The sequence below is a fragment of the Telopea speciosissima genome, chromosome 4 (genome assembly GCF_018873765.1).
Source record: "Telopea speciosissima isolate NSW1024214 ecotype Mountain lineage chromosome 4, Tspe_v1, whole genome shotgun sequence".
Taxonomy (NCBI): Eukaryota; Viridiplantae; Streptophyta; class Magnoliopsida; order Proteales; family Proteaceae; genus Telopea; species Telopea speciosissima.
In genome coordinates, this window is record NC_057919.1 from 7,675,964 (window position 1) to 7,689,054 (window position 13,091).

The 13,091-nt window shown below is 37.5% G+C and overlaps 2 protein-coding genes across 2 annotated transcripts; both read left to right on the top strand.

Moving 5' to 3' along the window:
• Positions 1-355: 355 nt before the first annotated feature.
• Positions 356-3,422, top strand: LOC122658240 (protein NRT1/ PTR FAMILY 6.2-like). Its single transcript, XM_043853156.1, has 5 exons — positions 356-449; positions 1,257-1,474; positions 1,581-2,128; positions 2,328-2,668; positions 2,845-3,422. Exons 1-5 carry the CDS (start codon positions 356-358, stop codon positions 3,420-3,422), a joined length of 1,779 nt encoding a protein of 592 aa, XP_043709091.1.
• A 1,927-nt stretch (positions 3,423-5,349) lies between these two features.
• On the top strand, positions 5,350-12,675 carry LOC122658241 (protein NRT1/ PTR FAMILY 6.2-like). The gene is made up of 6 exons (XM_043853157.1): positions 5,350-5,541; positions 10,428-10,530; positions 10,647-10,864; positions 11,003-11,556; positions 11,659-11,999; positions 12,095-12,675. The coding sequence occupies exons 1-6, from the start codon at positions 5,350-5,352 to the stop codon at positions 12,673-12,675; spliced, it is 1,989 nt and encodes a 662-aa protein (XP_043709092.1).
• The last annotated feature ends 416 nt before the right edge of the window (positions 12,676-13,091 follow it).

Sequence of the window (13,091 nt, forward strand, 5' to 3'; positions counted from 1 at the left end):
GAAATGACATATAGAAAATGATGTGGATTTCCACATGCCAAATTTTATATTGTGATTCAATTTATCCTCTTATTTATTTTTTTAATTTATTATTATTATTTTAGGTCATGGGAGGCTTTGATTTTTTCAGTTTTGTCAATTGATAAATTCAGATTGGACCCGATATTTTGACCATAGGGAACAAATGAAAATTGGGAGGTTTGACCTCATAATCCGTACCCAAAAAAAAAGACCTGCTTGGGAGAATACCTGAATCATCCAGGTTTCGTTTTTTTATTTTATAAAATCATCCAGGTTTCGTTACTTGATTGTTTTCTAATTAAAATAATATTATATGCTTTTTTAGGAGAGGAAAATGAATCCAAAAATGAATTATGTGATAGACTACAAGGGACAACCAGCTGACAAGACGAGAACGGGAGGATGGTTGACTGCGGCTCTTATCCTAGGTATCGTCTCTTCTTTAGTGCTATGCATACCTAATTTTGAATATTATATTTGCAGAGGTTGCGATAACATAATTTTAAGAAAATGTTCCCACACGCCCATTGTGGGAGCCTTTTACTTACAATCCGCCCACGTGGACTGTGTTGCTATTCGAACAGTTTGATATAGAGTTCATGGTGTAGATTAGTCACATATCAAATTTAAGAATCTAATTCAATCAAATGTCTTCTTATAGATTGGCATGCATTCCATGTATTTCCATGCATGTCTACGATACTCCAAAACTACTATGCACTCTCACTCGCCCTAGACTTTCAAAGATATGGCTTTCCATGTGACGAACTCTGATAGTGGTGGAACATGACATGTAAGGAACCTAGGGATTTATTTGTCCAAAAATTTGAGCCCTGCCGATCTATCACATAATAGTCTTTTAAAGTGAGAGTGTAGCAAAGGTTCCTAATACAGGTGTGTAGGAATGGGGCTCCCCATAATTTAGTTTGATCTTCCCATGTATTCTCAAAAGTTCAATGACTTACAATATAGGACCAAGTTTCCTCAAGCCACAGTGAATGAGAATCCATTAACCATTGGGCTTCATATGGGTATCACGAGGGTATTTTGGTGAATGTATTAAAACCATTGAATCGAAATTGAAAATTTTACTTGTGTCTTATCCCTACATAAGCATAATAGTGAAGCGTACAATCTTAAGCTTAGTTGACATACACATAAGAATTTATCACCGAAGTGAATTTGCAAAAATTTCAAATTTGTACTTTGATTATTAATGACAAAAACTTGTGTAGTTCTTGAGGCATGTGAGAGGTTCACTACAATGGGGATCGCATCCAACATGGTGACCTATGTGGTTGGGACATTGCATCTTCCTAGTGCAACTGCGGCCAATATCGTATCGAACTTTGGTGGCGCAGGATTCCTCTTATGTTTGCTCGGCGGTTTCGTGGCTGATAGTTTTTTAGGCCGGTATTGGACAATTATCATTTCCTCACTCATCATATCAATCGTAAGTACTAGAAATATCAAAGAAGATAGTGAGTCACCTTGAATTATTCTCTCTCTCTCTCTCTCTCTCTCTTTTCCTCACTATATATGAATTATCGATGCTGCAGGGTTCTGCCCTTTTATCAATATCTTGTGCAATACCAGGACTACGCCCACCCCCTTGCAACGTTAATAGTAGTACATGCGTAGAGGCCAATGGATTCCAAGTTGGAGTTCTGGTTGCTGCTCTATACGTGATCGCATTGGGACAAGGAGGACTTAAAGCCAATGTATCTGGATTTGGAACTGATCAATTTGACGAGAATGATAAGAAGGAAAAATCAAAGATGGATTACTTTTTTAGTAGATTTTATTTCGTCATCAGCCTTGGGTCTTTACTTAGTGTCACCGTGGCAATCTACGTACAAGACAATGTAAGCCGAAGCTGGGGATACGGGCTTTGCTGTTTCGCATTCTTTTTAGGAACACTTGTATATATGTCACGGACTAGAAGATATAGGTACAAAAAATGTGTGGGAAGCCCTATTGTTCAATTTCTCAACGTTTTGGTGGCTGCTCTACGGAAGAGGAAACTCAAATGCCCAAGCAACGTTGATGCTTTATATGATGACTCAACACACACTACTCCAATAATCCGTCACACAGACCAACTTCGGTAAGTAAGTAGTATATAGAGAGAGAGTCACAAATTAAGCTACAGATCAGACACATGAAGCTATACTATCTTCTTCATCTTTAATAACAAGATAGTCTACAAGAAACAATTTCAATTTCTAAATAATTTTGTGTTTCATTTGCGTTAATTTGCAAGATTATTCTAACACTTCTACCATTCTAATTTTCTTTTATTGCAGTTGGTTGGACAAGGCTGCAATCATAGACGAAAACGACTATGGGACTAATGGTTCTGTGATTCGAAACCGTTGGAAACTCTGTACAATCACAAAGGTAGAGGAAGTGAAAATGATGGTTAGACTAATGCCAATTTGGGCCTCCACAATCTATTTCTGGTGCATACATTCGCAGGTGCTCACCTTCTCAATAGAGCAAGCTTCAACATTAGAGAGATCAATTGGGAACTTTCTAATCCCTGCAGGATCTTTCAATATCTTCTATATTGCCGGCATATTGATTGGTTCTGCTTTCTACGACCGGGTGATCATTCCCTTGATGAAGAGGTGGAAAGGGAAACATGGTAGGTGTGATAGACCATGAAGTACATAGTAGATTAATTATTAGAGGATAATATTCATATAAATCAATTAAAATTTTAGGGTAATTTAGATTTTATATCTTAAAAGACTCATGCAAGAGTATTCCTTTTCAGTTCTGACCCAAAATTAATATGGCTTCACTCTTTTTAATTTGTAGGCTTCACCAACCTGCAAAGAATAGCCATTGGCATTGTCTTTTCAATTTTGGCCATGACAGTTGCTTCCATCGTGGAGACAAGACGGTTGGCCGTGGTTAGAGTTGTGGGTGGCAAAGTAACAACTTTGCCTATGCAATTCTACATATTGATTCCACAGTTCTTCCTTGTTGGCTTGGCAGAATCATTCACGTACAGCGGTCAGCTTGACTTCTTCATAACCAGATCACCAAAAGGGATGAAATCGATGAGCACTGGGCTTTTCCTCTCGACTGTGGGACTTGGGTTTTTTGTCAGCACCTTCTTGGTGTCCATAGTCAACCAGGTGACTGGAACCCAAGTTGGCACTGGATGGCTAACTAGTAACATAAACTATGGGAAATTATACTATTTTTATGCTCTTCTAGCTGTGTTAAGCTTCATAAACTTGATATTCTATCTTCTTTGTGCCATATGGTATGTGAGGACAATGAAAAATACTTCACAAATAGAGAACATCATTACAAATTCTGAAGAGGAAGAGAGACATGCCATGCAGATGGCTGGCACCCTTACAGTTGCAGAGAAAGATTGTGAATGATATGTGACACCCTTACAGTTGCAGAGAAAGATTGTGAATGATATGCAACCAACGCATGTCTTTGTCTATCCCACCTCCCCCCTTTATCTCCCTTTTTATAGTTTTTCTTTCAAATTGGTATGTATAATACCAATAGTAATCATCACATGATATGAGATATTGTAATTATAAACAAAGAAAAGAAAATTGATGTACTTATAGTTCTGAACCCAAGAGTGATTCTTATGTTTTACTCTCTTCATCTTCTCCATCAACAATACTCTGTTTTTTACCCCTTACAAATCTTTGTAATCTAGATTTTCAGCAATCTGAACCATTCCAACATTTTCTTAGTTTCATCTAAAACATAAGGATTAAGAGCACAAGCATTAACAGTTAAGAAACATAAGGATTAACTTCTGCAAGTTAAGCATCATGTTTCTTCCATAGCTCTATGCATTCAGATGTGTCATTTCATATAATTCAATCTATTTTGAAAGATCTGATCGGATATGGAATTCTTACTTGTTTGACTGTTTTAGTCTGACTTGGGGGAACCCTATAGGATGACTTGTACAATTGGAATAAGGTCATACCATTACCACATAAATGTGTCCATATTAGAAAGAATTGATTCGAACAAGAATTCTTACTAGTCTGATTTATTGGGACCCTGTAGGGTCCAAAAAGGCGTATCAAGTGGGAATGTACTAGTTTAGATGTTGTAGATGGGTCATACCTTAATAAATTGTCCATATTGGAAGCTTTGATCGGATCAGAATTATAACTCACTTGATTTATTTTTCGGGATCCAGTGGACTGAACAGTAGAGGTGTCAAATCGGTTGATTCCGATCGGAACTAGTAGTGACTGATCTGATCATTATGGAATGGACGATTCTAGGTATTTGGGACTGAATTGCTAGGTTTTTCAGATTTGAGAGTTTATTCTAGGGTTTTGGGACCAATAGTGAACCGAAGCGATGAGGACTGATTCGATAAGCGACTCCAAGTCTAAATTCCTTGGGTGGAATTTGTCAATTTGGATTGGAATCGGCCGTGATAAACTCGATTCCGGTTGAGTCTAGGGTTTTTAGGATTTTAGATTTGAGGGCCAATTCAAATGTTTTGTAACTAATTTCGATCCGACCGGAGTTGGCAAGGACTTATTCGATCTCTAATTCCGAGTGTAAAATATTGGATAGAATCGGTCGGTTTGGATCAGAATTAGCAATGACTGATGCCGATTATGGCCATTCCAGAATTGTTGATTCTAGGGTTTTTTTAAATTGGATTGGTGGTTTTCAGATTTGATGCCCGATTCTAGGATTTTTTGGGCGGCATGAACTGATTCTTTATCTGATTTCATGCATACTTTCTGTATCCATGAGAGCAAATGGAAGTGTCTTTGAAAAATTAGTTGTTGTACTCTTTTTCTTTAAAGGTAAATATAATAGTTAATATTAGGTTTATAAGCTAGAATATCAGACAAAATATTGAAACCTCTACAATCAAAATGATGGGATTCCTCTAAAAGGTTTCAAATTTCCACTCAATCAATCTGCGTCATTACATCGCTTCTAATGAAGGGGGGGGGGGGGGGGGAAAGCATAATAAGAAAGAACGAGAGAAGCACACTAATAGTGAAAGAATAACAAGGAAACGAAAGAGGAGAGAAAGTATAGTTACTCACAGAGCCCTCTTCGGGTATACATCTTGTATGAGGTATATTGTCAAACAGGAGGTGGGCTTCTCAAATCAGGGTGAGACTTGAACGAGAACGGAAGAAATTGGAGATTAACAACGTGGGTGGAGGCGACACAACTTATCTATAATTGAAGAGACAGAGAGCATGATGATCATTATGAAGACGACAATTCGAACTGCCGAGGAGCTTTGCCTTTCAATGAGGGTAGACAATGAGGAGATGAAAATGATGGTTGAGGTCAATGTCATTGCTTCCTCATTCGTCTTCTGTGCTTACAGGAAAACAGAGGCCTCCATTTCTTAATATTGTGGAATCTGAAAGCATCAAAAGGACAATACAAAAGTTAAACAAGATAATTTTGCAGAGAATCAAAGATGCCGATCGTGACAACTTCGGTGATAATTTACAGACAAAACAAAGATTTAAAGAATATGTCAGTAAGAAAATTTGATTTATGGAAGTTCCAAAGAGTAAGGGAAAATGTGCGAAATTACGAACTCTTCGCTATTCGAATCCTTCTGTAAGTAAAAGACCTCGAAGAGAGAGAGAGAGAGAGAGAGCCGATAGGTGAGAGAGACAGGGCCTTTACCTGACCAGCCGGAGATAGTCTCCGGTGGCTGACTGGCATTGTAGGAGTTGGAGCACTCGAATGCCGGAAAGAGAAGATTAGAGATGCCAAAATTTTAGCCCTGAGAACCAGTACTGTTGGGAAGACGATTTGTTTGAGCGTGGAGTTGTTTCTTTGACTCGGCGAGGAGGAAGAAGCCTAACATATGGTTTTGAGTTTTGAGAAAGTATCAATTTACATACGTACCCTTCATCCAAACGTTTTGAGGTATGGATCGATAGTCAAAACTTTAAATTGAATTGACCTATTCAACCTTAAAAAAGTGAAGGGTGTCAATCGGTCGGGCTCGGTCGGTCTCGATCAAGTTTAATCCGGCTTAACCAAGCTTGAAGCCCGTATTGTGATCGCCCATTAAGCTAATCAGGTCGGGCTTGGACGGGTTCGATTCGAATCAATCGATCTCGGTCTGTAATCGGGTACTAAGGCCTGATTTGGTATGATTTCTATTTCAATTTTGGATTGATTTCTTGAAATAGTCAACAAATAGATATTTGGTCAAAAAATAGAAATTGTTTTTGATTGTATCAATATGAAATATTTCAAGAATAAAAAAAATCTATTTGATAGTTCATATTCTGAAAATAGATTATCTATATTTATTTGGGAAGGATGGTGGTGGTGGCAATGGGATAGTGGCAGTGATGGTGGTTGCGATGGTGGCAAGGTAGTGGTGACGTGGAAATAGTGGAGGTGGAGGTGGTGGTGGTGGCGGTGTGTAAGTGGTGGCGGTAGCGGTAGCAATGGCAGTGGTGGCGGTGGTGGTGGTAGCGGGGTAGTACAGGTGGTGGTGGTAGCGGGGTAGTAGTGGTGGTGGTGGTGGTGGTGGTGGTAACGAGGTAATAGTGGTGGTGGTGAGACCATTAGGAGAAGAAGGGTGGTGTTTTATTTTTAACATGAAATTACTATGTTACCCATGAAATTAACCCTGTGCTCATTCAAGAGCAAGAGTGCTAAATGCCTAAATCAAATGAAATAGAAATTCTGAAACAGCTCCTCAGCTATTTCAGAATTTCTATTTCACTGAAATAACGTGCAAAAATCAAACCAAACAACTTCAGAAATAGAAATCACCTCCTGAAATTGAAATAGAAATATACCAAATCAGGCCTAAAATCAGGCCTTTACTAGGTTGTGGGCCTGTTTAACTCTGGACGGTCTTTCAACAGGCTCTAAACAGTGTAGCCCTAAAATTGATCTCTAAAATCAAGGATGTAAACAGATCGAATTCGGTTGGATAGTGGCATTATCGTTTCCGTATTTGCTTATTAGAGATGTCAATGGATATTTGAAAATCTGTTTTCGATCCGCGTTCGTATCCGTTTAGGAGAATCCGAATCCGTCCGAAATTAAGCGGATACAGATATGATAATCCCCCTATCCGACCGATTATTATCCGATTTGTTTAATAATCTGACGGTAATAAAATATCTGAAATATATCTCTATGTTTGTCTATCCTTTTAAGATACCTTATTGGATTTTGTTATCTTATTTTTATAAATTTATAAGTTAAAATAATGTGATTCTTTTTCTATATTTTCCATTGGTTTATATATATTATTTTATGCAATGTGATACATGGAATCACATATCTATTAAAATAAATACAAGATAAAATCAAAAATTAAAAACGTAAGAAAATCAAAGGCTAGGAAGAATAGAAGAAAGGGTAGTTGCTGAACTCTCAAGTCTCAACCTTAACCCTCATCATAAAAAAGGTAAAGATGTCAACGGATAGTCGAAAATTCGTATTCGATCCATGTTCATAACCATTTAGGAGAATCTGTATTCAAAAAATCACTATCCGAAAACTATCCGAATCCGTCCAAAAACCGATAGGATATTATCCTAATTAATCCGTCCGAATATAATCGGATACGAATATGATAATGTCACTATCCGCTTGGATTTGATCCGTTTACATCCCTATCGATTATATTCGGACAGATTCGGATAATATCCTATTAGTTTCAGACGGATTCAGATAGTTTCTGAATAGTGATTTTTTTAATACAGATTCTCCTAAATGGATATGAATGCGGATTGAATACGAATTTTCGACTATCTGTTGACATCTTTACCGTTTTGTTGATGAGGGTTAGGGTTGAGACTTGAGAGTTCAGCAACTACCATTTCTTCTACTTTTCTTAGACTTTGATTTTCTTACCTTTTTTTTAACTTTTGATTTTATCTTGTATTTATTTTAAGTGACAATTTCTTAGATCTACTTATCCATTTTGAGAAGGTTTACTTAATCCCCAAAGTTGGTTAGTAATTAGTACTCATGAGTCATGCCAAACAATAATAAAATAGAAAGCAAAATTTCAAAATTGCCCTAAAAATCTATTTTAAACCAGTATAAGGAAATAGGAGGGAAGGGTTACCTGATTTTCTTTTTTTATTTTTTTTTCTTCGACCGTTTTTTCTACCACCCACAGTGAATGGGATCTCACAGTAGGGCAAGAGAGGGCAGGAAAAGGTACCAAGGTATTCTGGAACATACAAAAACCTTAGGAGGGGTTTGTAAACCCTAGGATGGTAGGTGAACCGTCCTCAAAGGGTGGACTGAAACTTAATCCTTTATATATTATCTTCAACTTTTAAAACTATTGAGTTGGTGAAAGAAGGATCCAATTGCTCTATCTTTGTTTTCTGAAAATATAGTTGCAACCCGCATGCCTCCAGTGACGTTGTGCAGTTGCGTTCTCCCTCTCTCTCTCTCTCTCTCTAAGCTCCATGTCTGCAACACGCATTTCTCCAATCACTGACATTGGTTTTGCCGTGATTTTCTTAATCCTTATCTTCATTCTGTTCCACATTGAATCGTTGATTTTTGGTTTCCGGAAGGTGAGGGGGGGGGGGACCTAAGAAAAGAGGCAAGAAAGGGGATACAGATGATATGTGTCCGATCCGGAGTCCAGACCGTATCACCTGCAAGTACATGGAGCGTGCCGTACACACAGTGATAACACTTTATCACTAATAAAAGCAAGAATTTTAATTTAATTTAAAATTTTATTTTGAATCTCACATAAGTCAGTACTTGATAATTATGGTTCTAAGTATCGGTATTGTATCGCCTAAGATCGGGTGATTCGTACCAATTTTGCTAGTCATGGATATTGATATTGTGGCGATGTGGTATCAATAGCACAGTACGGACAAGGGGTAAAATGGTCAGAAAACTCATTTTTTAAAAAAAATTCATGAATAATTTTGTTTAATACAGACCAATACCATATCGATATCGTATCAATTTTACAGATTACCGAGATCCCTGTTTCGATACTGTGCACTAAAACCATATTGATAATATGACTTAGGCGCAGTGCCAAGGACCAAGGTTGCACGGACTGCCTACTCTTTGCCTTGCTAAGCAAAGTATATTTTGGAACCACCAGAACCAACCCACACCTCGATAGTGATTCCAGTTATATATATATATATATATATATGTCACACTCAGAATCTCAGATTAGCATTTCCACACTTAAATAGTTAAATTAATGCTACTAATTAAGTGGGAGGAATCTAGATACTATGTCAACATAACTTCAAAGAATCAAAGTCCCATAAGTGAACTTTTAATCAAATATGAAACATGCAACAGGACCCACAGATGATCAACCATCCCTAGATACCCAATTTTTATTTTTATTTTTTATTATTGTTTTTGTGGTATATAATTTTTGGTTTTTGCACATATGTGCGTGCCAGGCCTTGTGTGTTCTTGACCACTCTGAAGAGATATAAATAGAATAGCTAAGGTTCAATGGGAGACCAGCAAAGAGAGAGAATGATATAATTTAAGAGATTCTTTGCTGGAACAAGAGAGAGTAGAAAGTAGGAAGGTTGTGTGTTTTTCAATTTTTAAGTGGAAGTGTGAAGAGCCAGGTGATGATCTCTCTCTCTCTTCTTCTTTTTTCTGTGGTAGTGAAGATAAATTGTTATTTCATAGTTGTTGCAGGCACCATTGCCAAACTGAATTAAATCTTTGCTTTTTTTTTTTTTTTTTCTTTTTCTTGTCTCGAGGTAGTCATTGCACATGATATTGATATTTTTTTTGGAAGTTTTTTTTTTTTATAAAATCTTTTTCCAAAGTTGATGTTACCTTATTCTCTTTGTGAGATATTAATCCCTATAAAGGGAGAAAGAGATAGTCCATTTCAATATAGAATGGACCAAAACATTATCTGACTTGTTTATTATATGGGAAACAATTTTCTGTCCGGGAGTGTAGCCTACGCCAGCACTCCCCCATGTATCTATCTTTCTCCTCCTCAAAACAAGGGGCAGAGGAGTCTTTTCATATGGGGAAGAGACAGATAGCCTCATGGGAGTGCTGGTGTAGGCCACACTCTCGAACAAATTTAAATCTTTGTCCCTTATTATATGCACAAAGCTATAGAAAGTGAAAAACAGAATTCGACCTCAAAATATCCGGTGGTTTGACCTTCATAGTCAGATGGTTTGCTTGAAAGAATGCCGATTGAATCCCTAAATCATTTCAGGTTTAATTACTTTAATGTTTTGTACGTAATTAAATTTGGAAATAGCCTCTTCTACGAAGCAGGGGGTAAGGCTGTGTATATTTCCCCCTCTCAAATCCTGCAGTAGGGGGAGCCTCCTACACTGGGTTGCTCGTTATTTTTTAATGTTTTCTAATTAAAAATATTGTTACATGCTTCTTAGGAGAGAAAAATGAGTCCAAAAATCACTTATGCGGTAGATTACAAGGGACAACCAGTTGACAAGACGAGAGCTGGAGGATGGTTGTCTGCGGCATTTATCCTAGGTATATTCTCTTCTTCGATCTGTGAAGTTTACAATCTTAAGCTTAATTTACATACACATAAACATTCATCATCGAAGTAAATTAACAAAAAAGGTCAAAATTTGTAACTTGTGTAGTTCTTGAGGCATGCGAGAGGTTCACAACATTGGGAATCTCAGCCAACATGGTGATTTATGCGGTTGGGACATTGCATCTTCCTAGTGCAACTGCGGCAAACATCGTATCAAACTTTGGTGGTGCAGGATTTATGCTTTGTTTGCTCGGCGGTTTCGTGGCTGATAGTTTCTTAGGCCGGTATTGGACAATTGCCATTTCCTCACTAATCATAGCAATCGTAAGTACTAGAGAGACAGCAGAGAAGATATTATTGTCACCTTTAATTATTTTCCAAATTAATTAAGCACATTGATGTGGTTAATTATGACCTATATATATATATATGATATGATGGATGGATGGATGGATGTTGCAGGGATCTGCCCTTTTATCAATATCATGCGCCTTGCCATCACTACGCCCACCCCCTTGCAACCCTAACAGTAGTACATGCATAGAGGCCAATGGATTCCAAGTTGGAGTTCTAGTTGCTGCTCTATACGTGATCGCATTGGGACAAGGAGGAATTAAAGCCAATGTATCAGGATTTGGAACTGATCAATTCGACGAGAATGATAAGAAAGAAAAATCCAAGATGGATTACTTTTTCAGTAGATTTTATTTCGTCATCAGCCTTGGGTCTTTACTTAGTGTCACGGTGGGGATCTATGTACAAGATAATGTCAGTCGAAGCTGGGGATATGGACTTTGTTGTTTCGCATTCTTTTTTGGATCAATTTTTTATTTGTTGCGGACTAGAAAATACAGGTACAAGAAATGTGTGGGAAGTCCCATTGTTCAAGTTCTCAATGTTTTGGTTGCTGCTCTACGGAAGAGTAAACTCAAATCTCCTACCAACGTTGATACCTTATATAATGACTCTACTGATGATAGTACTGCTCCAAGAATCCGTCACACCGACCAACTTCGGTAAGTACTTAATTAATTTTGTAGTAGTGTTTCATGTGCATTCTAAAACTAGTACTCATTCTATTTCTTTTTTTTTTTTTTTCGATTTTCCTTTTATTGCAGTTGGATGGACAAGGCTGCAATCATAGACGAAAACGACTATGGGACTAATGGTTCTGTGATTCGAAACCGTTGGAAACTATGTTCAGTAACAAAAGTAGAGGAGGTGAAAATGATTGTTAGACTATTACCAATTTGGGCCTCCACAATATATTTCTGGTGTATACATTCACAGGTGCTCACCTTCTCAGTGGAGCAAGCTAATACATTAGAGAGATCAATCGGGAACTTTCTCATCCCAGCAGGCTCTTTCAATGTCTTCTATATTGCCGGCATATTGATTGGTGCTGCTTTCTACGACCGGGTGATCATTCCCTTGATGAAGAGGTGGAAAGGGAAACATGGTACGTACGTAGGTGTGATATATAGAGTAGATTAATTATTAATTATTACCCAAACTTAATATGGTTTTCGTTCACTCTTTTTAATTAATTTGTAGGTTTCACCAACCTGCAAAGAATAGCCATTGGCATGGTCTTTTCAATTTTGGCGATGGCAGTTGCTTCTATCGTGGAGACAAGACGGTTAGCCGTGGTTAGAGTTGTGGGTGGCAATGTCACAACTTTGCCTATGCAATTTTACATATTGATTCCGCAGTTCTTCCTTGTTGGCTTGGCAGAATCATTCACGTACAGCGGTCAACTTGACTTCTTCATAACCAGATCTCCAAAAGGGATGAAGTCGATGAGTACTGGGATTTTCCTCTCCACTGTTGGACTTGGGTTTTTTGTCAGCACCTTCTTAGTGTCCATAGTCAACCAGGTGACTGGAACCCAAGTTGGCACTGGATGGCTAACAAGTAACCTAAACTATGGGAAATTATACTTTTTCTATGCTCTTCTAGCCATATTAAGCTTCACAAACTTGATATTCTTTATTCTTTGTGCCATATGGTATGTGAGGACAATGAAAAATTCTTCACAAATTGAGAGCATCATTACAAGTTCTGAGGAGGAAGAGAAACATGCTATGCAGAAGGAGGGCACCCTTGCAGCTTCTGCAGTGGAAGATTATGAATGATATGTAACCAACGGCAACGCATGTATTTGTCTTTCCCGCCCTCCCCCCTCCCCCCTCCCCCCTCCCCCCTCATTTATCTTCCTTTTTGTAGTTTTTTCTTTCAATTTGATATGTATAATACCAATAATAATCATCACATTGTAAGAAATATTGTTGTTATCACTAATGAAAAGCAATTTGATGGGCTTAGATTATCTATGAAAGATGTCAAAAAGTAATAATTAAGATGGTTAATTAAAAATTATGTAATCATATTTTTTGGGTATAATATCCAATTTAATTGGGACCCATTTATATATTTTGGGTCTTTTTGAATTTAACCGGGCCCGTAACAAATAATCCTTTAACCTAATTTATAATCTTTGAGATAACCCTTAGATCTATTATTCGATAGTTGTTCAAAATAAGGGCAAATA

Excerpts from the sequence above, each read along its gene's own strand:
- LOC122658240 (XM_043853156.1), top strand. The coding sequence starts at position 356 with ATGAATCCAAAAATGAATTATGTGATAGACTACAAGGGACAACCAGCT. Across the intron at positions 1,475-1,580 it reads CCTCACTCATCATATCAATC|GGTTCTGCCCTTTTATCAAT; the intron begins GTAAGTACTAGA and ends TCGATGCTGCAG. Across the intron at positions 2,669-2,844 it reads GAGGTGGAAAGGGAAACATG|GCTTCACCAACCTGCAAAGA; the intron begins GTAGGTGTGATA and ends TTTAATTTGTAG.
- LOC122658241 (XM_043853157.1), top strand. The coding sequence starts at position 5,350 with ATGTCATTGCTTCCTCATTCGTCTTCTGTGCTTACAGGAAAACAGAGG. Across the intron at positions 10,531-10,646 it reads GTCTGCGGCATTTATCCTAG|TTCTTGAGGCATGCGAGAGG; the intron begins GTATATTCTCTT and ends TAACTTGTGTAG. Across the intron at positions 11,557-11,658 it reads CGTCACACCGACCAACTTCG|TTGGATGGACAAGGCTGCAA; the intron begins GTAAGTACTTAA and ends CTTTTATTGCAG.